Consider the following 27,194-nt stretch of genomic DNA (forward strand, 5'->3'; position numbering starts at 1 on the left):
CTGGCTGGCATCCGTACCTGTTTTTGGAGGGCAGGAGAGGGCTTGGGAGGAAATGCCATCTGGTTCACGATGGCCAAAGCTGCGTCTGTGGTAAAAGCAAAGTGCTCTGTTTGGTTTCTGTGCCAAGCAGTGGAGAGAATATTAAATCCCTGATGTTCCTCGAGGGAAGAACGATCTAGCAATTGAAGATGCAGGGCGGAGGGTTGGGAATCCTGGGCTGTTCTTGGCTCCGCTATTAAGGCGCCGCATGACCTTGAGCGAGTCAGACACCTTGCGCTTGCAAATCCCAGCCTCGGTTGTGGAGGTGGGCACCTGGCCCAGCACCCCGGCTCCCTCTGGCTTCTTGGGAGGCTGGAGCTGCTCTGCAGCTCGCTAGCGGCCTGGCCTGACTTCCAAGCGCTCGCAGCTCTGATCCCACGCTAGGACACACGTGGGCCCCGGGCACGGAGCTGCTTGTTGCAGGTGCTGGGGCCTGCCTATGCTCGCCTTCTGTGGAGCTTAAAGCTCACAAAGCCTGGCCTTGCTGTTTTCCTTTCTAAATGGGGATCAGACATTAATTAAACTGATATTAAACACCCTGAGGTTGCAAGCTGGAGGCTTTTGCTTTAAATACAAAGCATTTCACAGCTGGAGGATTTTGTTTGCTGAACGTGGCTGTGAGCCTATTGCCTCGTTCTCATGCCTGTACCCAAATAATTGGCCCATTTCAGCGGTGTTTTAGCAGCTTTGAGGTTGCAGGGGCGGAAGGGGAGGTAATGGAGGAAGTTGCACATCTCTGAAGCTTCCTTGAGAGAAGATTGCGATCTCCCTTGCAGAGAGAAAAGTTGCTGCCCTTTCTCCCTGCCTTCTTTAGAGCCGGGTGGGTGCCAGTGCATGGTAAGAAGCTTTATTTTGCAGGGCTTGCTTCTTTTCAGTCTTAATCTCAAGTGCTTTTTCCTGTCCCAAAAGAGCAAGTGTTCTTAAAATGTCTGCAATGCACTCTTAAAATGCTCTTGTCTCGAAGAGTTTACAAATCTGTCAGCTCCTTTGATCCTCCAAGCTTGCTTCTGAAGCTGTAGGATTATTTGATGCCATAAAAAGATGTTGTTCTTCTTCTGGGTATTGAGATCCTGAGAGGCATTAACTGGGAAATCACCTACCACAATCTCGAGCTGTTCAATATGTAACAGGCTCTGCTGGGGATTGAAACACAAATGATGTAGGAGGCCTCCACCCAGCTGTCCTGTGAGAAAGGTAATTGGAGTGTGAAGCGTGGTTAAGCCAGGTTCAAGGTATCTCTTTTGGATAGAAAATTTGCAGCTGCAGCACGAAGCTGAGTTAATTTCCTGTGAGAGCAAGCGGTAACGGCCGCAGGAAGCGCAGGGCATTGTAATGGATGCTGGGGAAGCTGGGCAAACATTGCTCTTCCTCAAGAACAGGAGAACTAAGCATGAGAGTTTGTTGGGAGGCACTTCTCCTGTGAAAATCCAACATGTGGGGCTTTATTTTTAGGCATAGGATGTGGAGGAGAGCAGATGTTCTCGATGACTTATTTTGAAACAAAAAAAAAAAACCAACACTGCTTGCGCTACAAAATTAGCTCAGAAAGCCACTGTCACCGTGAAAGATGCTCGAATGGAAAACTTCCCAGCATCTCCCTTCCCAAAGGGTGGGGAATGAAGGTGCGACGCTGCCTCTCGCTCTTTCAAAGCTACGTCAGTGGAAAGTGCTCCTTGGGTTAGGAGACGTGTCTCGGGCAGGGATGGCTCTCGGCTGCGAGGGTCGTGCGCTCCTGCTGCGTGCTGCCTGGCTCTGGAGAGCAGCGCCCGCAGGATTGCTGGAGTTGCTCGGAAATACCAGGGCCTATCAAAGGCGGCGCGGGCTGCGCGGCAGCGATGTGAGGAAGACAAATGGCTGCGATGGTGGGGGGCCGGGGGAGGGCTGCGTGTGTACGGTTGCAAAAAAGGAGGGTGTAAACCGATAGTGGAAAATCCTCGCCGAGGGATTTTGTCAAAGCACGCGGGCTTCCAGCGTGCCGCCTTCGAGCCGGGACAGATGCGAGGCTTCAGTCATCGGCGTGGAGCGGGGCTCGCTGCTGGTCCCAGCCCGGCTCCGCGTAGTCCTCGCAGTGTGCTGCCCCTGCTCCTCCCCGCTGCTCCTCTGCCTCCCCATCTGCAAAAAAATCCCAACACCCTTATCTCTGATTCCAGCTCAAGCCCCTTGCTCGGAGGCCGGAGCAGATTTCTGTGGGCTTTCAAGTGAAAACAGCCTCAACCCGACCCAGCAGCCACAGCTCCTGCTCTGCTGGGCTCTTCTGTTTTGCATCGAGTCCCAGCGCTGCTCCAGCTCGGAGCTCAGAGGCTGAGCCGTGGGGCACCCAGAGTACGGGGCTGCCGAAGGGCTTGCTGTAGCTGTGGCCTGGGGAAAGGTTTCTGCAGTTCTTATCAGAAAGCGCTGCAGGTATCTTCCTCCCTGGTGCTCGTGGTGTTCTCAGAGCTCTGTAGCGCCCCAGCCAACAGGCAAACCTTGTTCTGGAGCTTTCCCCATGCAGCAAATCCTTCTCTGCTCCATCTGGGGCTTGATCCTGCTTGGTGCTGAGTCCCCTAGCAGAGGCAGTGAGATGTGCTCGGTGGCAGCGGATGCTGCTGTAGCAAGGGGGGAAGCAAGGGACAGACAGCAGAGAAAAGTGGGGCAGCCCTGCATCAGTGGGGTTTTGCAAATAAAGAGAGTTTTCAGGTGGGTGAAGGGGGTTTGATGCGTGGTGACAGGTGGGGACAGCTCCAGCCTGGCCCCAGAGCAGAGCTGGTGCTGCCATCTCTGCCCGTCTCTGCCCCTCCTGCTGCCTTTTGTCTGCGTTTGCCTTGCTCTGTCATCTGGGGAGCTGGAAGGGGCTCTGGTCTCTCGCAAAGCTGTTCGTTCCTCTCCTAAAAAGGACAGTTAAATACCACCAAAAGGACAGCTAAGACCTCCTAAAGCTCCTGTCAAAACAGCAGCGTGTCCATGCGAAGACTGCTCCAGCCAAAGGAACAGACGTGCCTCTTGCCTCCTCCTGGCTCAACCGCTTTGTTTGCATTTCTCTGCCTCCCCCTCACCTTTAATCCAGGCTTGGAAAGACTCGTCCTGCTCCGGGCTCCGGCCCCAGCCATGGGGTGACCGTGGGGCTCTGCCCTGGGCCACCCCGAGCCCGCTCTCGTTCCCCCCAGTTAGGGACCATGGCCGTGCCGCTGAGGCTGCTGCTGGCCCTGCTGGGCTGCACCGCGGCGCTGGACCTTGCCTTGGAGGAGGCGTGGGAAGGCTGGAAGAGCCTCTACGCCAAGGAGTACACGAGGGTAGGTCCGCACGGGGCCCTGGGCCAGGCCCTCTTCTCCTCAAGCCTCGGTGCACGTGCCAGGGCCAGCTCCGGAGGGGTCCGCACCCTCTGGTGCTCCTGGGGGGGATGTTCCTGACCCGCGGCTGCTCTCGTTGTTGCCCAACCCTCGGCAGGAGGCTGAGGCTGTCCGCAGGGAGATCTGGGAGAAGAACCTGCGGCGCATCGAGCAGCACAACCGCGAGGAGTCTCGGGGGCAGCACACGTTCCGCCTGGCCATGAACCACTACGGGGACATGGTAGTTGTGCTCGGCGCCTCCTCCGGGGCCTGGGGGCTCCTCGAGGCACCCAGGGCTCGAGCCAGGGTCTGGGGACACCCATCCTGCTCTGGGGGTGCCGGTGCCCCCGGCGTTGGGCTGCTCCCTGGGCTGCAGCCCCGCTCACACACGCGTGCAACCCGCAGACGGATGAGGAGTTCAACCAGCTCCTGAACGGCTTCACCCTGGCGCGGCAGGAGGAGCCGGTGCTGCTCTTCCACGCATCGGCAGCTCTGAAGACGCCGGCAGAAGTGGACTGGCGGGCAAAGGGCTACGTGACGCCTGTGAAGAACCAGGTGGGCATGGGGGGGCTCTGGCCAGGGCAGCAGAAATAGGAGGCTGCATCCTCCAAAGCTCCAGAAATCCCCTGGGCAACCCAGAGCAGCGGCTCCCACAGTTTTGACCACTGCAGTTTTGCAGACAAGGAGCTGGAGAGCAGCACCGTGGGGGCGCGGTGTCCCTCTTCATCAGCTTTTTGGGTGACGCTGTGACACCCCCCGTCTCGCCCAGGGGCACTGCGGGTCGTGCTGGGCATTCAGTGCCACAGGGGCCCTTGAGGGCCTCGTCTTCAACCGGACGGGGAAGCTGGTGGTGCTGAGCGAACAGAACCTCATCGACTGCTCTCGGAAGCTGGGCAACAACGGCTGCCACGGCGGCTACATGACCCGCGCCTTCCAGTACGTGCGTGAGAACGGCGGCTTGAACTCGGAGCACATCTACCCCTACCTGGCCACGGTAAGGGGCAGTGGGCAGGAGAGTGGGGACACGGGCAGAGCCGTGCCCGTGGGTCCCAGCCCCGGTGCCCCTCTCTCCCCGCTCTCAGGACACCTCCAGCTGCAGGTACAACCCCCAGGACAGGGCGGCCAACTGCTCTGCCATCTGGCTGGTGGCCGAGGGCAGCGAGGCGGCGCTGGAGCAGGCGGTGGCGACTGTGGGTCCCGTGTCTGTGGCAGTGGATGCCAGTGGTTTCTTCTTCCACTTCTACAAGTCAGGTACCATCTCCCTCTTCGCCTGGTGAAGTGTGGATGGGTAAACTGAGGCAGGGTTACCTTGCTGAGCAGCTGAGCCCCATAGGGTAACACCCAGGGCACCCAGTCCAGGGGAATAGGATCAGCCACGCTGCTTTTGCCTGGAAATTAAGCATTTGGGGCCAGCCCTGGCTCACCCCATTTCTGCTCTTCCCAGGTGTCTTCAGCAGCATGTTTTGCAGCAAGCAGGTGAACCACGGGATGTTGGCCGTGGGCTACGGCACCAGCCAGGAGGGCGGGAAGAACGTGAGCTACTGGATCCTAAAGAACAGGTAGGGGTGGAGGTGCCCCCAGACCTGCTGCCCCTTTCAGCCCCGGGCACGGCCCGTCCTTCCCTCCTGCTGGGGCTCCTCCGTGAGGTCAGAGCCAGGCAGGGGGGGACATGACAGGAGTGTCCCCATCCCACGGGACTCTCCTGTGCTCCTGTCCTCTCTCTCTGCTTGCCCTCCCTCAGGGAAAACAGGGCGAGTTTTCCCTGCGTGGGAACACAGATGTGCTCATTCTTTGTCTCTTCCTGCAGCTGGTCGGAGGTGTGGGGTGAGCAGGGCTACATCCGCCTGCTGAAGGGCGCCGACAACCACTGCGGGGTGGCCAGCCAGGCCAGCTTTCCTCTGCTGTGAGCAGGCTCCTGGGCCGGAGCGCAGGGAAGAAGGCAGCTCCCAGCGGGTGTCTCGGTCCTGCCTGGCTGCAGGGACAGAGCCGGTTCCTTCTTGAAGGGGCTTTTGTTTGTACGTGGGGAGAAGCAATTAAAAGTGGCACGGCTGATCACTCTGTTGCCTGCAAAAGGGGCCAGGTGTGCTTTGGCAGCCGCAGTATGGCTGGTGCAGCTGGTACTTTTCTTTCCCTGCTGGGAAAGCCAAAGCTCCTTTTCGCACGATGCTTTGTGAGAGGAGCTTTTTCTGCCTCTTTCCCCTCCCGGTGACCCTTTTCCTTTCAGCTAACTCCCAAATGCCCCAACCAGGACTTGATTTTCTGACCGTGCCTGCAGTTCTGCTTGACCCCTGCAAGCCCAGCTCTTAAAAACAGGTCTTTACCGATGTAAACCTGCACGACGAGGCAGAAAATAAAATTCCCCCTCTCTTGCTGCTTATTTCCAACCCCTTGAGCGCCCCGGGGCTTTGGTGCCTCAGGAGGGTGACGGGTGCCAGGCTGGGCTGAGGGGGTCCCGCAGCTGCCTTAAACACCCCAGGGCCACAGCCCAGACTGCGTGCTGGTCCCAGGGGGCACTGTCCGGGTGACCGCTGTCCCCTTGTCCCACACCCCAACGCCTCCGTGTCCCCTTGTCCCCACGGTCCCTGCCCCATTCCCCCCCTCAGCTCAACCCTGCCCACACCCAAGATGGCCGCCGCGGCGCCCGCCGAGCGCCAGGGGCCCGCCTTGACCCCTCCCGCCCGCCGTAGCGCGGGCTTCCTTCCCAAGATGGCGGCGCCCAGCGGGAGGAGCGGCCGGGGGCTGTGGGGCGCGGTGGTGGCCGCCGCCGCCCTGCTGTGCCTGGGGGCCCGGGCCGCCGAGGGCCCGAGCACGGCCGAGTTCGACGTGCGGCCCGGCGGGGAGGTGCACTCCTTCTCCCGGAGCCTGGTGAGGGCCGGGGAGAGGAGAGGGTACGCGCCTCTCCCCGATTGGCGGGGGCGCACGTCGCTCTTCTAGCCCGGCGTGGGGATTGGCTGACAGCGAGGGGAGGCGGGACGAGGGTGGTGTGTGTGTGGGGGTCCGTGCTGGTTGCTATGGGAGCGGCCGGGGGGGGGGCCCGGCCCGTGGCGGGGGGGGTGCTGGGGAATAGGGGGGGTCCCCGGAGGGCTCTGCAGAGCCTGGGGGTCCCCCAGGAGGGAGGGAGCCCCCTCCCCGGGGAATGGGGACCCCAAGGAGAAGGGGGGGCCCAAGGGAAGGTCCCCCAAGGAAAATGGGTGCCTGGGGAGGGGCCAGGAGGCGCCCCGTGAAGGTGTCCCTCGAGGAAGGGGGTGCCCGAGGCAGGGGGATTCCAACGGGAGGAGGTGCCCCAAGGGAAGGCAGGGGGCGGCGAGGGGAAGGGGATCTAAAGGAAGGAGGGATCCCAGGGGAAAGAGGCTTGCCAAGGGGACGGGGCTCTGTGGGGAAGGGGGGGCAGGTCCCTGGCCCCCCCCGAGCTGTAAGTCCCCACGCCAACACTGTGGGGTCCTGCAGGTGCCCCACAGCACACCCCACAGCACACCCCACAGCACACCCCACAGCACACCCCACAGGACACGGGCCTCGCAGCCCTGGCCAGCAGCACGGTCCCTGGCTCGGCGCTTCGCTGAGGTCCCGCTGTTGGTGCACACAGACAGGGTGTGTGCTCCTCCTCGTGTCACCCCTGGGGCGAGACCGCCACAGGCTGCACCGTGCCCACAGCCCCCGTAATTCTCTCAGGCGTTCCCAGATCTCGTGGAGTTGCTGAGAATTTGCCTATGTTGAGCAAGAATTGGTCACACGGAGTGTCCTGCTATAGCAAGGCTGCTGGTCTTCTCTTTTTGCAGGGAGATTACACCTGCACCTTCACGTACTCTGCTCAGGGAGGAACGAACGAGGTGAGTCAGGCAAGCCTTCAAATGTTTCCCTTACGCTTAGTCTCTGTGGCTGCACAGAATAAAAAACCATTCAGGATATCTGTGTTGACACCAGTGGTGACTGAGAAGGACGTGTATGCCCCAGAGATAAAAGGCTGCTATCCTGCCCCAAGCCTCGTTGGGTCAGTCATCGTCCTGTTCCCTAGGTTTAATTCGTGGCTTGGACAAGAAACTTATTTTTCTCCGGAGAGGAAGTGGTTTCTTTTGTGATCAGCTGATTCTAGGGCCCGGGAGCTGTGAGGGAGGGTGGCTGCACCATTTCCAACACTGCACGTTTGCAAAAGTAACTTTGCTGGATTTGCTTCTTGAATGGAAGCGACCTTCGTGCCTTGCAGTGGTGGTGTGCTTCGCAAGGCCGTGGCATTTGCAAGGTTTAAGGCCGTGTGCCTTCCCTGGAGAACGAAGAGTGACAATTTCATGCCCCAGTTGGTAGGAAGGGCCTTGTAGGAGTAAATCCCGTGCTCTCTAGGAGGCTTGAAGGTTTTTGTGGCTCGTGTTGCTGTTGCAATAAGTGCTGTACAGACAGACACAGTTTGTACTTCCTTATCTGCAAGTCCTCTATATAAAATCGGGTCTGTTTATTTTAGTGTAAGAGGAAATGAGACTTTAACTCCTTTCAGTGATGGCACTAATAGAACTGTGGAGAGCAGAGGGTGACCATGCCTCGTGCTTTGTGAATTACAGAATAAAGGGGGCCATCAGCAATTGTTCTGTAATCCTGTTGTGTTATTTTATAGCGGTTGACACTTGTCGTGCCTGCAGCTGGGGGGCAGGGGGTGAGTGGGAAGTGGGAGGCTCTTACTCACATTAACTGTGGAGGCCTTTCCCCTCTGCAGCAATGGCAGATGAATATTGGGGTCAGCGAAGACAACCTGCTCTTCTCCTGCTCTGTCTGGAGGTGCGTCGTTTAACCCGAAAGGCTCTGAGGCAAAAGCAACAACAAGCCAGGTGGGATCTGGGCTGGGGAGCTCTGGCTTTCCTCTCCCGCGAGGTGCTGTGACTCCGGGTGTGCTCTCGAGCCCGGTGGTAGTTTGTAAGTGCTGTTTTCCCCCCTATCGCCCCGCTACACTAGGTGGAGCTACAAGAGAGCCAGAGGTGGCTGTGGAGGGAGGGAGCCCTGAGTCCTGCTGCTCTTCTACACCTCCACCCTCTCTGCCAGCAGCAGGGACTAGAAGAAACTGCCTGACTTGCTCCTTCACTAGGGAGTCAGAGCAAGATGGTCTCTAATGCTTGTGTCCTGGAGAGCTGAGGGGCAGCATTAGCCCTTGTGCCTGAACCTTCCCTGTGCTTTCACCTCCTACGTAGCCTTTTCCTGCTCTTTATGTCAAAGACTCTGCTCTCGTTTCAGGCCCCAAGGGAAGTCTTATCTCTTCTTCACCCAGTTTAAAGCTGAAGTGAAAGGAGCCAAGATAGAGCACGCCATGGCTTATGTAAGTCCCATCTGATCACGTGGAAGTAGGCATATGGGAGGCTGCTACGAAACATGAATCGGACATTGAAAACATTTATTAGGCATCTGTCCAGTAAAACATACGCCACCACACCCTTAATTAGAGAGTGGTGGCAGTCAGGAGAGCGTCCTCAGAAAGGAGTTCCTGCACTATTTTATTTCTGCTCCCTCTATGCCATTGGTTAGCTGCTGGCTTTGCTGGTGTCAGTGGCTCCAAAAGACACCATCCTGCCCAGGCGCACAGGGCAAGGGGAGTCTTGGTTTGTCTCAGCAAATTCATTCCTCCATTTCCTAGCCTTGAGCGATGAAGCTTTCAGTCACCTGAAGGGCACAAGTTTGTAGTTTAAAGGAAATGGAAACATGGCCAGGGATTTCCCTTCAAATTTCCTTTGCAGATTTAATTCTTTCACTCCACATTATTAAAACCCAAGCTTGTTGTCTTTCGAAACGTGCTGTTGTTTATTTGCTTTAAATACAGAAGCTTCTTGGATTGCCTCAATTGCCTAAAACTTCTTCCTTCCCGTTTCAGTCTCAAGCTGCAGTGGGTGGACAAAGTGACGTCCCTTTAAAACAGGAGGAGTTTGAAATCACTGAAACAACAGGTCTGTGATCAAGAGAACTATGTGGGAAAGGGCCTGGTGTGGGAGACAAGCCTGGCTGGCTACCAGGAGACGAGTGTTTAAGCTTAAAGCAGATAGGTGACAATATAGAGGCAGACAGTGCACATTATGGAGTCAGGAGTGTAGTGCTCTTAATCCATAGTTGGCAGCAAGATTTTGCAGGTCCTACTCCAGTGTAAATGCTAATTAGCATGGGGGAAGAATGGGTTTATCACAACGTGCTTGTACTGTGCATAGAAGGAAGTGCAATGCCCGACTTGCTGGCTTTATCGTCCTGGAAGGGAACCAGCAGGGCTGTTTTGTTCATGCCTTACCATCTGTTTATCCTGTGCTTGTTTTCTCTCTTTCTAGTGTCTCACAGGGAAGGCAAGTTCCGTTTTGAACTGTCGAAACTCATGATCGTAGCAAAAACACCCCGTGATGAGCTGTGACCCCAAGGACACCGTTGGGCAGGGTGTTTTGACTGGAAGACCGTGGCAGATAACGGGGGTTACTTGTTATTGGCGGGTTTTTCGGTCGGCCAAACCTTTCGTGTTTTCCATATTGAAATGTGCTAGGGTCCAACACAAGTGGGACTGGGAGGTGTTAAGACAGATGCATTCTGCCTTGTGTCAGAGTAACAATGTGCTTTGCAGCTGGAAACCTCCTCTGAGACTCCTGATCTGCAGCCAGCCATTCTGTTGCCCGCTTTCTGCTTCACTGATCTGCTGAATATGGTAAAGCTCCCCTCTAACAGGGCTCCTTATCTTCCTTGCTAGGAAGAGCAATGCAGAAAGATAAGCAGCTGGATTTAAGCAAGGTTTGCTAAAGGAAAGTTGTTAACTCTGGAGTCTCTGGAGGGTGGTGACAGGATTTCATTCTCTGCCAGCATTGCAGGAGAAACAAATTAAATTGGGTAGGAGGGGAGAGGAAGGGATAGGGTTGGCCAAAGCTATCTGACTCCTTGTTGAATGCAGCTATTGAAGACCGTCGCTGGCTTTGCTGGAGAGGATATTCTGTTCCTGCCTTAGTGCTGATTGCAGGTTGGGATAAGTTGGCATGGGGAAGGCAAAGCTTCTTATTCTGACACAGCCCAGGAATCAATCCAAGCAACACTTCCATGTCTCAGTACAATTGCAGGACTATTTTATACGTACAGAAGCAATTTTTTTTTCTTATCTAGAGTAATAACAGCGAGGGGATGTGGAATTCCTTTCCTGTGTAAATAAACAAACAAGTAAATAAAGCATCGCGCTCTTGCCTGGGCTTGCTTCGGTCCGTGATTCCTGCCCTCTCTAACTGGATGTCCGGTGAGGGGCGTGACCTTCGGCGTTTGCTTGGCCAGGAGGAGCTGAGATGTCACACAGGAGGCTGGAGGCTGCAGAGGGTTTATGGGGCCCACCCAAGAGACAGACATCCCAGCAGCAGCACACCAGAACCTGTAAGTTATGTAACCCAGTGCTGTCATGGTGGGTGCTTTGCCCAGAGGTGATGCCTTGTGATGGCTGCGGTCATCGGGAGCTGCTTTTCCCATTTTGGGAGGAGTTCCCTGGTCTTTGGCAGTCTGGGGGTGCTTTGCACTGAGGATTTTACAGATTCTGTTTTCCCGGCTGTCCCTGGATGCTTCCTTCTCCGTGTGTGAAGGAAACCTGGTGCCGGTGCCAAGCACTCGGTGGGTTAAGCATGGTCCTGGCTGCTGCACTGGGGTGTAAGAAACACCAAGGACAAAGAAAAATGCCGTGTGTCAGGAGATTCATCTGAGCAGAGATATTTCTTGCAATTAAGGAGCATCATGCAGCTGGTGCTGACATGCACCTCGAGAACAGAAGAGCAAAGCATTTCTGGCTGTCAGCACAGCAGCCGCCACGGCAGCATCCATCAGCCCCGTTCCGCTTTGTGTGTTCTCTGCATCTGCCAATACTCCACCGAGCAGCGATGAGCTGTTTCCAGCCCCGGCTGCTCCTCAGCACATACCTGACAGCTGCAGAAAGCCCAGTGGGGACAGGAACGTCTGTTCTCAGATGTCGCACACCAAAGCCGACTTCTCCCTGCCCTCTCCAAGGGGCCAACAGCTTTGTGAACCTTGGCTGCGTTCTCCTACGTGCGCACCTGTGAACGTGCCTACCCCGCATCCCGAGCTGCTTTGTGCAATTAAATTAGGTGTGATATTTGGAGCCATGCCGATGAAATGACAGAGATTGGGGGGGTTATTTCTTTTTGAATCTTTAAGGCTGAAACTTATCAGCGTCTCAAACCAGCAGTGGAAAGGGAGTGGTGAACGTGAGCGGCTGGGCTGCTCTCTGCTTGGCATCTGCGAGCAATCGGCAATCGCCTGTGCCGGGAGACATCCCATGGAACAGGAGGCACAAGAAGGTCACGAAGATAAGGCCAGCTGAGATTGTGCAGCGTCTTGTATGCTAAAAGGGCAATTTTCAATGCTCAAAGCAAAGATCAGAGTGTGGGAAATAGGCCACTGCTGGTGCATCCACGCTCTGAGCGCACAACACGCCGGTAACTCCGTAAGGTCACCCCCTTGCCTTTTGTTATCAGGGCTGTGCTTTTTTAGCTCTTGTTTTGCGGCACGGGGACAGAGGGAAGGCTCATGCAGGGGACACGTGGGTGCAGGAGTACAGGCACCCCCCGGGGCCCCAGCCCTTTGCTACTGGTCTGCACTGGGATTTCGCAACGCTTCTCCTCCCGCTGCTTCAGTGCCGGCTGCGCAACGCTGCTGTGCCGGGGAGCAGGGGCAGGCAGCGGTTCAAGGCGGCGGGGTGGGAGGATCTTTGTTCTCATGCCAGGGGGAAAGGAGAGCAAAAGCCTCCGGCACAGAGAGCAATCCTTATTTAAAGGACAAAGCCGCCCACAGCGCTCATTTTGTGACTGCCACCTGCCTTTGTACCAACCACATGGAGCAACCAAGCCAAACAGGTGAGTTTATTTAAATAACTCATCAGGGCTACAGAGTTTGCTAAAAAATAACAATCATAACTCACTCAGGGACATGTAAAACGTGTGAAATTCTCGGGACAGCTTTGCACAACTACCGAGGAAGGCATCTAAGCAATCACAGTGACACCATCTGCAGGAGGGCGATTCCAGCCGAGTTTTGGATGAACAGACATGCCTGGGTTGAGAAGGTCCCTGCACCTCCCTGCACGCCCCTTGGGTGACCTGTGCAGCCCCGGGGGACAGTGCAAGGGGGATCTTTCTGCTTGCCAGGACTTGTCTTTAGGAGGCCAAAGCCCCTTCCAGCCTGCAAGGCACAGAGACGCCTTCCTGTGCTGGGCAGCACAAGCCCGGGGCATGGTTTGCTCCCACCATGTCATGGAGCTGCTCAAACCCTGCCAAAATACATCCACGCAGCTCCGCACCCCCTGGTATCAGGGTATCACCACCGTTCATCCAAGCAGCTGCCCACCCCCTCAGATTCACCTTACAGGTGTTATGCACCACGAGTCTTTGGTTTGTTTTTTTTTCCATAGGAGGATTACAATCAAGTTCAGTGTGGAGAGTCCAGTTCCAGCCAGTTCCTTGGACTCTGAGCTAAGAGCACTTGGTGGGCAAAGGAAAAAAAAATGTACATCAGGAGCCCGGGGAGGCCAGAAGCCCAGGATCACCTGCAAAGGACTCAGCCTAGCGCAGGGAGGTTTTCAGATCCTGGGCATGGGTTAGACGAAATCAAGAGGTTCAGTCTTTTACGTAAATGAGGAGAAAATGGGAGAGTTAGCACTAGAGAGAAAAGGACGGAAAGCCTGGTAATCACCAGAATACGTCCCAGCCTCGGTCTCACAGGTAACAGGATGCAGAGTCTGGCAGCTGCTGCCGACGGCCCCACTCGGCCACTTTTATCTCTTGTCCTCCCCTTTCATATGCTGTCCTCCTCCAGCATCTTGTTCACGCCTTCGCAGATCCTCTTCAGGTGGGTGCGGTAGGGCTCGGCCGGCCCGTAGAGAGCCGAGAGGAACTCGTAGTCCGCAAAGTGATTGAAGACGTGGTTGATGCGGGAGTGTGATTTGGCTGTCAGGTGGCTGTTGACAGCCTGGTGCAGCAGGTCCCGGCACTCGGTGAGCACACCCGACATGACCCTGCGGTCAAAGGTGAAGTCTATCTGGTGGAAGCTGACGGCTGTCATGGCCAAGGTATGCACCTTCTTGCGGAAGCGCTCCATCACCAGCAGCTCCTCGGGGCTGAACTGCCCGTTGCGGTACAGCACGCCCAGCTTCATCACGATCTTGATGAGGTTTTTGATGATCTTCTGGGCCTCTTTGCGGTTGTGGGTGTACTCCTTGGTGGCCCGGTAGAGCTCATCCAAGATCTCGCTGCTCGTGTCGTCGATGAAGACGTTGGCCACGGTCTTGGAAGCCATTTTGCTCAAGAGCTTCTTCTGGGCCTGCAGGGCCAAGCTCTTGGTGCTGAAGGTGTCCATCTCTGTAGGGAAAAAGAGGCACACGCAGTTCAGCCCATGCCCTGGAACAGTCCCTGTCGCCTCTCCTCCCCACGCAGCCTCCTGGGAGGACAAAGAGCATCTCAGACCGCTGGCAAGACCATAAGCGGCTCCCGGTCGGGAAGCCCCTGGGTGCCAGGGCAGAGAAGGGCTGAGCCCACACGCCAGATTTTGGTCGTGGGGTGACTTACAGGGCACTCCTGGCTTTCTTTCCCCCAAATGTAGAACAAAACCACAACACGCTGGGCCGGACAGCATGCAATGCCATCAAAGACAGCACCAGAGGTGACAGCGAGGTCCCTACCTGCGCGCAGCCCAGGAGCCCTGCAACCTTTCCTCTCCCTCCCGCGATCAGCACCGCACTGCTACCTACACAGGAAGGGCTCTTGCCCCATCATTTGAACGCTTCTTCCTTAAAACCTGACTCACTTCCTGCAGGGTGAGCTGGGGACGACTCAGGTGGCGGCTGAGTCACCCGCCGCAGCCGTGTGCTTGCGTATGGCCCAGCTTCTCGATGCGGCGTGGCTGGGGCACAGCACCCACCGCTGCACCGGGCCGCACCAAAATATCGAAAGAAATGCTTCTCCCAGTCTCTGCCCGCCTGCTAGGCCCACACAGTCAGAGCCCAGACTGGTTCTGCCACTGGTTTCCCACTCTGCTCTGTGCTGTGCGGCCTCGCCTCGAGCACTGCGTGCAGTGCTGGGCACCACGGTACAAAAAGGACGTGAAACTGTTGGAGAGTGTCCAGAGAAGGGCAACAAGATGGTGAAGGGCCTAGAGGGGAAGACGTATGAGGAGCGGCTGAGGTCACTTGGCCTGTTCAGCCTGGAAAAGAGGAGGCTGAGGGGAGACCTTATGGCGGCCTACAGCTTCCTCACGAGGGGGAGTGGAGGAGATCTGTTCTCTGTAGTGACCAGTGACAGGACCCGAGGGAATGGTGTCAAGCTGCGACAGGGGAGGTTCCAGCTGGACATCAGGAAGAGGTTCTTCACCGAGAGGGTGGTCGCACACTGGAACAGGCTCCCCAGGGACGCAGTCACGGCACCAAGCCTGTCAGTTTAAGAAGCATTTGGGCTATGTTCTCAGTCACAGGTCTGAATTTTTGGGTAGACCTGTGTGGAGCCAGGAGTTGGACTCGATGATCCTCGTGGGTCCCTTCCAACTCGGGATATTCTATGATTCTATGACCAGCTCGACTCCCTCTGCGTGTGTCTTGCGAAAGCAGCGGTCTCCGGGGCTGGTGCGGGGCTGCCTTGGAGGTGAATAATGGGAGACCTCCTCCCCTGCTCACCTGCGGCCCAACTCCCAGCACCTCAGCGGGACTCGCTTCACCAGATCAATCTGCTCGGGCAGATTATGGCTGTGAAAGCTGACGTGAATGAATAAAGCGCCACCGGCCCTGGAGATGCGTCTTGCCCTGGGAAATCTCTGCGCTACAAATCACAGCGATGTGAGAACAGCATGATAACAGCCGCTCCCGCGCTAGGATGGATGGGCAGAGATGCAGGTTGCTTATGCAAGTGCCTGCACGTGGCGCGGTCAGCCTGGGAAAAGGAGAGCAGGGAAGGGATGGGATCGCTCTATAAATACATCACCAGGGAGGGAGAAGAGCTATTTAAGCTAAAGGACGCTGCTGGTGTGAGAACGGATGGGGATAAATTGGCCATGAATATGCTCAGGCTGGAGATGAGAGCAGGGTTTCTCCTCAAAGCAGCAGAGCCTGCGGCAGTCACCCAAGAGGAGCGAGGGGATTGGAAAGCGCATCGCGGGCAGGAGCAGCTCCTGCTGGCACGGAGCATACGTAGGGTGCTCGGGAGCTAAGCCTGGCTCCCCGCAGGGTTTGGATAACCATGGCAGCGCCGTCCCGGTGACCCCACAGTGGCCGAGGCTCTGTCTCGCTGCAAAGAAGAGCACGAGGCACAGCCCTCACCTGGCCCTGCTGGCCAAGGGAGGTGGGGATGGGGTTACCCTGCCCGTCGGGTGCGGGTTCAGCCCTAACTGCAGGTGGCTGGGTAAGGGGTGGCCGGGCAATGGGTACAGTGAGCTCATCCCCAGTTCCCGGGCATCTTCCAGCTGCCAGCTCTCCGCCCCTGCACACAGCCCAAGGTTGGGAGGGCAAGCGAGGCTCTGCGAGGATGCGAATTAAGTGAGTGGTAACGGAGTCATCGCAAACGGCACCGTGCAAGATACCGCTTGTGGCGTTATTTACAGCCCTGAGGAAAAACACAGAGGTTTGTAAGTATTTCTTCCAATGCGAAAACATTGATTTTTGCCAGCGTGAGCTTTGAACTGAGACTCTCGCACTTAATAAGACAGAAATGACAAAGCAGAGGCTGCTTTCGCAGAGCCGCAGGCGGCTCCCAGGCGGGCTGGGCTCATTTAACGCCATCAGCCCCATGCACCAGATGCTGGCGGAGCTGAGCCCAGAGCAATGGGCAGAGGCAGCGCAGCCCCATGGCTCACCCCGAGCCCTCTCCCTGGCCGTGACACCCACCGGATCGAGGGCTTTGCAGCTGCGTTTGTGCCCTGGATCCTCCCGGCTCCATGGCAGCGTCCGGCCGCGTGCCTGTGCTGCGCGATGCCCTGGGAGCGGTGCCCATATAAATAGAAATTCCCACGCCTGAGCTCTTTGTTGGGCAACCGCAGCCAGAAAGCAAGTGCAAACTCCACCCACGGAGCCCTTAAAAAATAGGAAGCACCAGCTTCTCCAAGCTGCCCTGCGCGCCCGCAGCTCCCAATTAGCAACCACAAGCACAGGCTCCGCCGGCACTGCTGGTGCTCAGCAACGCCTCGCTGCCGCACAGCCCTACCCTGCCAGCACCGGGCCGTGCTGGGGTGGCAAGAATCCATCCTGCGGGGGAAACTGAGGCACAAATGGGTGCTGGAGGGTGCTCTCCTGGACCCCAAAGATGCAGTCTGCTCCCTCTCTAGCCCCGGTGGCTGTTGTGCAGCATGCTCGCCCCTGACGCATGCTGCGAACCCAGGAGCGTCCGCCCTCGCCTCGCGGGCATTTGCTGCTGCTCGGCCCCGTGCCAGCACCCAGCACCCTCCTCTTCCCCCAGGGACCTGCTGCTGCTCAACACCAAACGGGAGATTTCACAGGAACGAGACGTTTTCCTGCCGGGAAGGGCCCGCGGCCCCTCCTGGCCCCATTGTTCGCAGAGGGGCTGTCGCCACTATCAGAGCACGGAAGAGGCTGCCTTGCCCCAAAGAGCAGGCTTGAGACTGAAATAAACCACCAGATTTCCTTCCTGTTGCTGAAGTCTCCAGCCTCGCTTGGGGCTTGTTTTTTTTCCTTCTTCTTTTTAATGAAAACGCCCTTGAAAACCAGCAGCTTCCCCTGAAAGAGCAGCACTGAGCCCCGTCTGCTCCGGAAGAGCGCGGTGCTGCACGGCTGCTGCCGTGACACTGAATGGTGGCTTCACACACAGCCACGGCCGTGTCTTTGAGGGCTTTTTCCACCACTTTTGCAGGAATCTGGATCCTACTAAGGAAAGCAGAGCTCCCAGGGAGGCTTTGCAGCCCCGAGCGGGATCGGAGGGCTTGGCCCACGCCGCGTGGCTCAGCCGAAGGCTGCAACATCCGTGCTCGGTTCTCCGCCCGGACATCCTGCGCGAGCTGCGGAGGTGATGCTCTGGCACGCCCCGAGGCGTTGCAACACGCTCCCCTGGGGCCGGGCACGTGCCGGGGCCGGGGCACAGGCTCCCTGCCACAGCTTGGGGCTTCGGCCGAGCACCACAACGGCCAGGGCAGCAACAGCACCGAAAACAGCCAGGACACAGTGGGCAGCCTCACCCTGCACCCCCAGGCTGCCCGTCCGCAGCCTCCTGCTCGCAGCCACCCTGCACGTGGCAGGGACTGGGGCAGCCACGTTCCCTTCCTGCCACCCCCAGTGCAGCCAAATCTGTCCCTGGGTGCCCAGGACGGCGACAGGCAGCACCGATCCCCAACTCCTCCCTGCGTGCAGAAGCCTAAACACCCCCCCGCGGCGGTGTAAAGCAGGATGAGCCCCAGGCACCTACAGCACCGCTGCTGTAAGCAAGAGCAGAGCGCAGCCCCTCGTTAAGCAGCATCAATTAAAGCTCCTGGGGATGTGAAACCCTGTCCAGCACCAGCACCCAGGGCTCGCAGCGCCCGTGCATGGCATCGCCGCGGGCACCCGGGGCCGGTGCCTTCATCGCCTCCACTCTGGAGGATCTGGGGCCAGGGATTGCTGCCACCCTCCTCCAGCGCCCGCACCCCGCCGGCCCCGGCTCCCCCCGGCACCCGTGAGCCTCCAGGTCCCAATTACCAGGTCTCCGTCGGCGTTTCTTTGCGCGCCGCTGCTCCTCACCCCGGCAGCCCCCGCGAGCGCACAGCCAGCTCCCCTGGCAGCGGGATGAATATTTCATGCAGGAACACAAAAGCACTTCAATAATTTATGGGTCAGCGTGGAGCGAGCATGCAGCAACGAGGGGAAGGGCTTGAGCCGGGAGCAGAGGCACCTCCACCTCCTCGTCGAGGTCATGCTGCCGTGCCCCATGCGAGCCCCCGCGCTCCCGCTCCCTGTCCCCATCTCGCCCCGCTTCACCTCTCGCCATCACAAGTTCCCTCCAACAAAATGTCCCCAGCTCCAAGGGCACCCGGAGCGGCTCCATCTCCCAGCTAACGCCAAAAGCAAATGTTTAACGGGTGCTATCTCCCCGCTCTCCCCTCCACCACGTGTAAATCCTCCACACCTCTGCTTGTACCCCGGCACCACCGCCTCCCCGGCCCCCTGGGACCTCGGAGCCCAGCTCAAGCGCATGATCAGAGGCTGGAGACGCTCTCCCTCTCCTCCCCTTTCCATCCCCCAGCTCTCCCTGCCTGGATCAGTTTCCCCCGCCGGCTCTCCAAGCGTCCAACCAACATTAATTAATTAAACCTTGCTGCTGGATTACAGCAGGGCCGAAGCCGCAGCGTGGCACAGGGCTGTAACTGGAGAGCCCGACGGCAGTGGCCAGCCCGACCCCACGGCTCTCAGCCTCCCTGAGGCCCCGTTTTTTGCAGCATTTGGGTAGCAGAGGAGGGTGCAGGCAATTTTTTCCAGCAGCTCCTTGTTGCGTGTGGCCATGGGGACACACAGCACCGCTCGCTGCCCTCCCCACCGCCCCGGCCGGCTGCGGGGGACAAGCAGGGTCCGGCACGTGTGTGCAGAACAGGGTGAGGCCCGGGAGGAAGCGACTGAGCAAACACCTTGCCCAAGGAAAGCCTCATTTCTTGGCAGCGGGATCAGGAACCGTGGCGCAGGTCTCTCCTTGCAGCTGGCTGGGAGCCCGGCACGGGGGACGCTGCGGGGACGAGCCCCGAGCCCCGGTGCCGCCGTGCCCGGCTGCTGCACGGCGCTGGGTGGTCGGGTCCCAGCCCGCTGTGTGCCGGGATCGGCCGAGGGGCACTGCGGAGTGCTCGGCCGTGTCCCCCGTCCCCGTCCCCAGCAGCTCTGGGCCGTGCAGAGGGAGGGTGGCACTGCCACCGGGCTCCGCGAGGCTCCCCCTGCCCGGCGGCTCCTTCCCGCGGTGCCCGTGCCAGGGTTGCGTGCGTGCACCGGGAGAGCACGAACCCGACAATTTGGCAGCAGCAAAAAAGGGGAAGTAATTATCCCTCATAAAAGGGCCCTTGAGGATTTTCCAGGTTTTATAACCAGAAACCCCCCAGGAGCAAGGACCTTTGCCATCCTCGCAACGCGGCGCTCCCCACGTGCCCGAGGACGGGCGGGTTTGGGGCTCTTTTGGCTCAGCACTGGGGTGACGGGGGGGGAATGGGAGCAGGCAGGGGGCCTCGGCAGCTCCCTGCACGCCCCCAGCACCGCTCAGCCCTGCTCCATCCTGGCGGCCCTGGCAGCCCCTGGCTGCAGCCCATCGGGAGCGGCAGGCAGCCAAGGGCACAGCGGGGGGCAAAACCAGAAGCCGCCCGAAATAGCCGCTGGGGTTTCTCCTCTGTAAGGAACCCGGCATCCCCCCGCCAGCCTGCCGGGGCTGGGAAACATCCAACTTGGCCCCAAAATCGCAGGCGGATCTGAAGCAGCGCCTGGGAAGCCCGATGTGCCCCGGCGGCTCCGACGTGTCTGTGCAAGGACGAGGGGCTCCGGGTGCCAACCCCAACCCCGCGCGTGGGAGCAGAGCCCCGGCAGCGCTTCCTTCCCCAGGGTCCCGCCGGGGGAACGGCCGGGGGCACCCCCTGCACCGTGCCCGGGGAGGCCGAGGGGCGCGGAGGCTGCATGCGGGGAGGAAGAGGAGGAGGAGGAGGAACAAGGGGGGGGGTATTTTGGAGCATCTGTCTCGCCTTCTATTTCCTCCTTCCCTTATCGGGCAGCGATCAGCCGCTCTCTCCCGCGGCAACTTCCTTTCTCCTTCGCTTGCAGGAGGCTCAGGAGGCTGATGGGGAAGTGGAAACTCGAGGGGGAAACGGAGGCCGCGCCGCCGTCTGTCCGTCCCGTGCCGGGGGGCCCGGTGGAGCGGCACCTCTCACGCTTCCTGCCGGGGGATCTGCTCCTCCGGGAGAGCGCGGCAAGGACAAAGCGGCAAGATTCGAGCTGAATCCGCCGGGACGGTCCCCGGCACGCTGCCTCCCTCCAGCCACGGCGCACTTTGTGTCAGGAAAATATTTTACGGTTCCAGGCCTTCCCCTAAAAACCGCCCCGCTCGCTCCGGTAAAGCTTCGGCTGCAGGGGCCGGGGAAGCCAAATCTCACCCCCCCGACCCACGGAGCTCCTCCGGGCAGGATTCACCCCCCCCCCGCCGAAGAGATTCGTCCCTCTGGGGCTGGAGAAATTTCGGTCCTTGGGATCTTCACGCCCACGAAGGCACGCGCGGCGGTGCCGCCAGGAGCCTGCGCCGCCAACCCAGCCACGTGCGCGGGGCGCCCTGCGGTGGGGCTGCCCTCGAGGCGGTGTTTCGGGAGCCGGGGGGGTGTGTGTGTGGGGGGGGGCTCCGTTTCCCCGGTCCCGGTGCCGGTTTCCCGTGGCGGGGGCCGCGGCGGGCCGGTTAGGCGTGGTGCACACAAACACATCCTGTTGTCGGCCGCCGCTCCGCGCCCGGCAAAACCCCAAACTCTCCCCACCCTCCGCTCGGCGGAAAGGAGGCGAGGCGGGGACCCACGCGTGCTCCCCGCTTCGTGACCCCCCCCCCCGCCCCGGGGAGCCCCTCTGCCCCCCTCCTTTTTGCCCTTTTTCCCCCATCTTTCACGTGGGAAACTGAGGCACGGCCAGAAGTGGGACCGAGGAGTCGGGTCCCCCGTGCGCCTCCCCGAACCCAGCCCCGTTGGGGACCCCCGGCCCCAACCGGTGCCGTCCCCCCCCCCCCCCCCAGATCCCCGTCCCCGTGTCCCTGCCCGCACCCGGTCCCCCGGTGCCCTCCAGCTCCCCGGGGGGCCCCGAGCCCTCCCCAAAAGCTTTGGGTGCTGAACCCCCCCGCACCCCCCAGCACCCCCCGCGCCTTTCCGGGGGGCTTTCCTCACCCGGAGGGGACGGAGCCTTTACCGGAGCCGCCGTTTACCGGCCGGGCCGGGGTGCACAAAGCCCGGGGGGGGCTCCCCGGTTACACCCCCCCGCCTCCACCGTACCGGGACAGGCAAAAGGGACCGGGAGCCCCCAGCCCCGGGGTGCTGCAGCGGAGCTCTTACCTGCCTCGGGGGAGCGCGGAGCCGGGACCGGGGCTACCGGGACTACCGGGACCGGGCTACCGGGGCTACCGGGACCGGGCTACCGGGGCTACCGGGACCGGGACTCCTCCGTTGGCACGGCACGGCACGGGCAGCTTCGCTTCCCCCGGGGCCTGTCCGTGCCCGGCCGCCGCGGGGTCGGTGCCGGTGCCCCCGGTGCCGCCGTGCCCGGTGCCCCCGGGGCCTCCGAACCGAGCGGGGCCGAGCGCGGCGGCGGCGGGGGCGGTGCCAGCGGGCGGCGCCGGCCAATGGCGGCGCGGGGCTTGCTACGAAGCAGCCAATAGGAGAGCGGCGGGGGAGCCCCGCGGGGAGGGCGCTCGGTGCCCCGCGATCGCCCCGGCGGAACCGGGACCGGGAACTGGGGGGGGGGGGGACCGGGGGACCGGGGGTCGGGGAGGGGCAATGGGACCGGGGAGGGGGAGGGACAGGGACAACGACAACAGGACCGGGGACCGGGACCGGGACCGGGAGCGGAGAAGGGGACCGGGACCGGGACCGGGGAGGGGGAACGGGAATGGAGGAGGGACCCGGGACCGGGGAGGTGGAACGGTGACGGGACCAGGAAGGGAGAGGGGGACCGCGGACGGGGTCCGGGACCGGGACCGGGACCGAGGGCGGAGAAGAGGAACGGGACCGGGACCGAGAACCGGGGAAGGAGAACGGGAACGGAGAGGGGAACCTGGGACCGGGGAAGGGGAACAGTGACGGGACCGGGGAGGGAGAGGGGGACCGGGGACCGTAAAGGGGGACCGGGACCGGGAAGGTGGTCCGGGACTAGGACTGGGACCGGGGAAGGGGACCCGGGACCGGGGAAGGTTACCTGGGACCGGGACCGGGGAAAGGGAAGGGAACGGGAAGGGGGAACGGGACCGGGGAGGGGGAACGGGAACGGGAAGGGGGAACGGGAACGGACCGGGACCGGGGAGGGGGAACGGGAACCGGGGAGCGACCCCGCTCCGCTCCCCCCGAGCGCCCTAGGGCGTTCCCCGCCCCGACCGGGACCCCCGCAACCGAACCCCCGGGGACGGATCCGCCCGCTGCCGCCTCTCCGGTGCCCCCCGTGCCCGGTGCCGCTGCCCAGCCGCGAAGCCCCCCGGCAGCCGCCCCCGGCCCTTCCCGGGGGGTTGCCGCGGCCCCGTTAGCGCCGGGCTGAGCCCCCCCGGTGCGGGCGGGGGTGTCCGTGCGGCCGGCGGGGCCGTGCCGGTCCCGTTAGCCCGGCGTGCCGCGGGGAGCCGCCGCCGGCCGTGCCTGTGGCCGGTAGGTGGCAGCCGCCCGGAGCGGGTTTGGGGCCGGGCTGGGGGCACCCCGGGGGTGGCTCGGCCCGGTGCCGGTGGGAGCCCCCGCTCCGCCCCGCTGAGCCCGTCCGAGGTGTGCGGCCCAGCGGCGGGGCTGGCGGGGTGTCCCTGCCATCCCTCCGTCCCTCCTTCCCCTCCATCCCCTCTATCCCTCCGTCCCCATCCCTCTGTCCCCTCTGTCCCCTCCATCCCTCCATCCCCTTCATCCCTCCATCCCCGCCATCCCTCCATCCCCTCCATCCCCATCCCCTCCATTTGTCCATCCCCTTCATCCCTCCATCCCCTCCATCCCCTCCATCCCCGCCATTCCTCCATCCCCTCCATCCACATCCATCCCCCTCCATCCGTTCATCCCCTCCATCCCCTCCATCCCCATCCCCTCCATCTATCCCCATCCATCCGTCCCCTTCCTCCCTCCCCTCCATCCACCCTTCCTTCCTTCCTTCCATCCATCCATCCATCCATCCATCCATCCATCCATCCATCCATCCATCCCCCTCCATCCCCTCCCCCCCCCCCCCCATCCCTCATCTTCCTCCTCCTGGCCCGGCAGCAAGGGGCCGCTGCACAGGAGCCTGATTCTGAGCGGTGGCATTAAACAGATTAAGGGTGGGATTTCGAGCGGATTAAAGTCCGGATTAACCGCGGCACTTGAATTGAATCTTGGCTTCACGCGGCGGCTGGGAAGTGAACCACCGCCCTCCACCCCCCACCCCAATCCCCCCCCAGCCCCTCTCCGGCCCTGCTGCCCCCAGGGACGTCGCCCACCACAGGCTCCAGGGGGCTGCTGCCACCCCAAGCTGCCCGCCTCGCCTCATCCGAGGCAGAAGGTCCCGGAGCTGGGGGGAGGCTTTGCTGCCCTCGGAGGGCAGAAACATCCCCCGGCCTCCCCTGGGCCTCTGCGGCTGCTGCCTCCACGCTCCCCCCCGGCCTTCCCAAGGAGGGGTCCCGGGACCGGAGCATCCTCCAGGGCCCCTCCGCGTGTCAGGGGTGGCTCTCCCCATCTCCCCGAGCCCCCCACCACCACCTTGTGCTGCTATTTTGGAGCCAGACAAAGGTGAGGGTGGAGGCCAGGGCTCACCCCGGCCACCCCGCAGCCTGCAGCAGCGTTCCCGCTGTGGCCAAGGATCCGCTCGCGGCCCCTTGTCGCGCCAGAGCAGCCGCAGCAGCTGTTGCCGCTCTCCTCAACAGTTGCGGCGTCAACCTGCCCAGCATAAATCACCCTCGCGGGCTCATCTGTTCCTCTTGGCCACTCGCCGCGAGCAGAAACAACCCATTAGCTGGGAACAGCACGGCACGGCCGGGCTAAGGAGACGGTGACAGATCGTGGAAGGGATGCTGGCGGGGCCGGGGAAGCGCGGGCAAAACGCGGCAGCTTCCCGGCAGCGGGGATGGCTCCCGCGTGGCGCCTGGCCCCCTGGCCCCATTGCTGCCCCGTCCTGTGTCCCCACTGCTGAGCACCCTGTGTGCCCGAGCCCCCACTCCCCTCTCTGCTCAGAGGCCGGGAGCCCCTTGGGGACAATCCCTAACCTTGTTTCCAGCCCCTGGGGCCAGCCCCCGATTCCTTTTGGGGTCCCGGCAGCGGGTGAGGGTGGTGCTTGGCTCAGGGCAATGCCGGGGCTCTCATCCCGTTTGCCTTCCCCGGTCCCCCCTCCCTGCTGAGTGCCCCCATCCCCGGGCAGGCAGCGCGGCTGCTTTGGTGCTTTCACTGCCGGTCAGCGGGGGATGAACGCTGGTGCTGCGGGAAAGCAGGAAAAAAAAATAATAAAGGGGGGGGAAGGAACAGCATCTGGGCCAACCAGGCTGCCCGGCTCTCTTTCTCTCTCCCTTTCTTCCTCTTGTCCTTTCAAAGAAATAATAAGGTGCCTTGCTCTTCCGCACGCTGAACAATTGCGCTGTGCTCAGGGCCGGTCCTGGAGGGGGTCGTGCTTCTCTGCCTGCTCTCACGCCCGCTTTGAAAGTGGGTGCACGCCGGGGGTGGGCATGGGAGCAGCCCCCTGCCCCAGCCCCAAGCGGGGTGAGGGAGAGCATTGTGCAGGGCGGGCAGCACCCAAATAGCTCCCAAGCAGCCTCGTGTCTGCTCAGCGAGAGGAGCAGGAGCTGCTGAGCACCTCTTTGGAGAGCAGCATTCGTCCCAGCCCCAGGGGAGGGCACGGAGCCGCTCGCTGCCCCTCCGCTTGTCCCACCTTGTCGTGATGCTTCAAGGCCACCCTTCGAGCCCCAGCCGCGTTTCTTCCACCCCCACTAACCCTAAGAGCAGGCCACCTCCACGGCGGTGTCCCCATAAAGGCCCCATTGTCACCGGGGGGGGGCACGTGCCGGGTGGGGAAAGGCCACGGGGAGCGGCGAATCCCCCGGCCCCTTCCCGGCGGCCGGCGTTTTGCATTCCCCGTCCGCTCCCTCGCAGCTGCACCTCGCCACAATGGCCCCTTCTTGCAGCACCGCCGGGGCCGCCCGCCTTCATCCGCGGCAGAAATGTGACAGAAAATCCCAGGCTTGTCAGCGGTCCAAGGCGCCCTCGGGTCTGGAGGAGAGCCCCGAGCATGTCCGAGCCGCCGCGGGGCCACGCTTTCCGGCGGGCACCGGGCTGGTTCTCCCCGTGGGGATGCCCTGGGCCGTTCTGCAGGCGTGGGGGGGGAGGAAAGGGAGCGTGGGGGGGTGGGTTGGGGGTGCCGGCGGGTTTGGGTGCAGCACCCGTAGCACAAAGGGAGGCTGGAGAGCCTTGGGTCAGGCCGTGGATGCAGAAGGACCGGCCTGTCCTGCAGTCCTGCTGGGGGAAACCAGGGTGAACGGTGCTGGGGCAGGGGAGAGCTCGTCCCTGCCTGGCCCAGGGCACCAGGAGGAGAGAACCCAGGAGGGGAAAGCCCCACCGGACCCGCAGATGTGGGTGTTTTGTCCCTGCCCTACGTGTGCCACAGCCCTGCGCCCGCTTCCCCACGCCTGCAGCCTCCGGGGATGTGTCGGAGGCTCTGGCTCGCTCGTGCTCTCCTTGATGCCTCCTGACATCGCGCCGCCGCTGCGGGGCTCCTCGTTCCGCAAAGCCGGGGCATCGCGGCGCGGACCCCTAATGAGAGGCTGCAGATCTTATCCGCGGTTATTAAAGCCCGCCGGGGATGGAAGACAACCAGCAGCCACTGCCAGGGAGGAGACAGAAGTAGGCTCTGCCGGGCTTGGGGAAGTCGGAGGCAGCGTGAAACGCAGCGTGAGAGCCACCCTGCCGCAGCCACCCACCCAGCCCCGGGCTCACCCTGGTGGCAGCGGTGCCGTGAGCGCCCTGGCGGCATCGGTGTCACCCGCCAGCCCCCGGCAGGACACCCAGCGGGGGGAGGGAACGGCAGCGTGCGGCCCCGGGGAGCTGCCACTAATTGGCAGCAGCAGGAGGAAGTTTTGCCGTTAATACTCGGGACCGATAATGACAGGTAGTGCCCTGGCTGTGCCCTGGGAGCTGCTGCAAGTCCCCAGGCCCCGTGAGCGCGCCGCCTGTAATCGCAGCCGTTCCCCTCTGCCCACGTCTCCTCTCCTTGGGGGTCTGGACCTGGAGAGGATTTGGGGCTGGGAGGGGACAGAAAGTCGTGGTGAGCCCCCCAGGGGGGCTCGAGCTTTGCTTTAAGGAGCTGCTGGTGCAAGATCCAGCTCTTGGGGACGGATCCAGGCACACGGGGACAGTGTATAGGAATTGGGCGCTCAGGACCCGCTGAGCCAGAGGGGTGACACCAAGGTGTGGCGCTCACCCTCGGGGCAGCTTTGGGGTGGCAAACGCAGCCCGATGGCAGACGAAGGATGACGGGGCTGGGTGCCGAGCTGCTGGGTGTCTCCATCAGCCCCCAAGCTGAGCTGTTTGCTGGCTGCTGTGTTACGGCACGGCTCTACGAGCCATGCCCCCACATCACTGTGTCACCACGCACTGGGGACATGCTGGTGGCTGGTCCCCCAGTGTTCTGCTGCTGGAAACCCCTTTCCCCAGCTGCGAACCCAGAGCAGAGGTGGTGTGGGTCCCCACACGAGGGAGGTCCCCACTGAGCAGTGTCCCCTGCCCGGCTCCCCCCCCTGCAGCACATCTGGCCCCCGCACCGCAGCTGGAGCGGGCGCCTTCCGCCTTTGTTTGTTTGTTCACAGTGCGGCGCCTTCGAATGGGGAGAATCATTAGATAATTAAAGCTCTGGAGAAGCTGTCGTCAGTAAGTGCCGCTCCTCGAGAGGCTGCCGAGCGCACGCCATCCTCCCGGGAGGGATGAGATTGCCCCGGTAAGGGGACAGCCCCGGGGAGACCCCCCCGAGGAGGGGGCACAGACCCCGTCCCCCACCATGGGGACACCGTGCCCTGGGTCCAGGGCTGCACCTGGGCAGAGGCAGAGCAGACCCATGGGAACTTCCCCCCTGTGACCTCCTGGGCTTTATCCAAAAATGCAGGTGCTGGAGGCTCGGCCAACCTGCTCGCAGCCCCTGGTCTTCCCGAAACCAGCAGCCTCTGCCTGGTGCTGAGCCTGGCCCCGCAGCGCAGCACCACCTCCGTTCGA

At 61.4% G+C, this 27,194-nt stretch overlaps 3 protein-coding genes across 5 annotated transcripts; 2 read left to right on the forward strand and 1 right to left on the reverse strand.

The window, feature by feature from the left end:
* Positions 1–133: 133 nt before the first annotated feature.
* On the forward strand, positions 134–5,413 carry LOC310886593 (procathepsin L-like). 2 transcript variants are annotated; one of them, XM_083811405.1, is made up of 8 exons: positions 134–876; positions 3,183–3,308; positions 3,463–3,585; positions 3,750–3,899; positions 4,114–4,338; positions 4,427–4,595; positions 4,789–4,903; positions 5,152–5,413. In XM_083811405.1, the coding sequence occupies exons 1-8, from the start codon at positions 874–876 to the stop codon at positions 5,249–5,251; spliced, it is 1,011 nt and encodes a 336-aa protein (XP_083667531.1). In that variant the 5' UTR covers positions 134–873; the 3' UTR covers positions 5,252–5,413. The 2 variants fall into 2 exon arrangements, with proteins under 2 accessions (XP_083667531.1, XP_083667532.1); XM_083811406.1 differs by having other exon boundaries at positions 134–859.
* A 541-nt stretch (positions 5,414–5,954) lies between these two features.
* On the forward strand, positions 5,955–10,522 carry MYDGF (myeloid derived growth factor). The gene is made up of 6 exons (XM_083811407.1): positions 5,955–6,209; positions 7,124–7,174; positions 8,050–8,111; positions 8,562–8,643; positions 9,193–9,265; positions 9,635–10,522. The coding sequence occupies exons 1-6, from the start codon at positions 5,970–5,972 to the stop codon at positions 9,712–9,714; spliced, it is 588 nt and encodes a 195-aa protein (XP_083667533.1). The 5' UTR covers positions 5,955–5,969; the 3' UTR covers positions 9,715–10,522.
* Positions 10,523–12,181: 1,659 nt separating this feature from the next.
* On the reverse strand, positions 12,182–21,582 carry TNFAIP8L1 (TNF alpha induced protein 8 like 1). Of its 2 annotated transcripts, none has more exons than XM_083811408.1 (2): positions 21,345–21,582; positions 12,182–13,690 (listed from the first exon to the last, which is right to left on the reverse strand). In XM_083811408.1, the coding sequence occupies exon 2, from the start codon at positions 13,686–13,688 to the stop codon at positions 13,128–13,130; it is 561 nt and encodes a 186-aa protein (XP_083667534.1). In that variant the 5' UTR covers positions 13,689–13,690; positions 21,345–21,582; the 3' UTR covers positions 12,182–13,127. The 2 variants fall into 2 exon arrangements, with proteins under 2 accessions (XP_083667534.1, XP_083667535.1); XM_083811409.1 differs by lacking the exon at positions 21,345–21,582 and adding an exon at positions 21,180–21,338.
* Positions 21,583–27,194: the final 5,612 nt, after the last annotated feature.

Source organism: Anser anser (genome assembly GCF_964211835.1).
Source record: "Anser anser genome assembly, chromosome: 25".
NCBI classification, from domain to species: Eukaryota; Metazoa; Chordata; class Aves; order Anseriformes; family Anatidae; genus Anser; species Anser anser.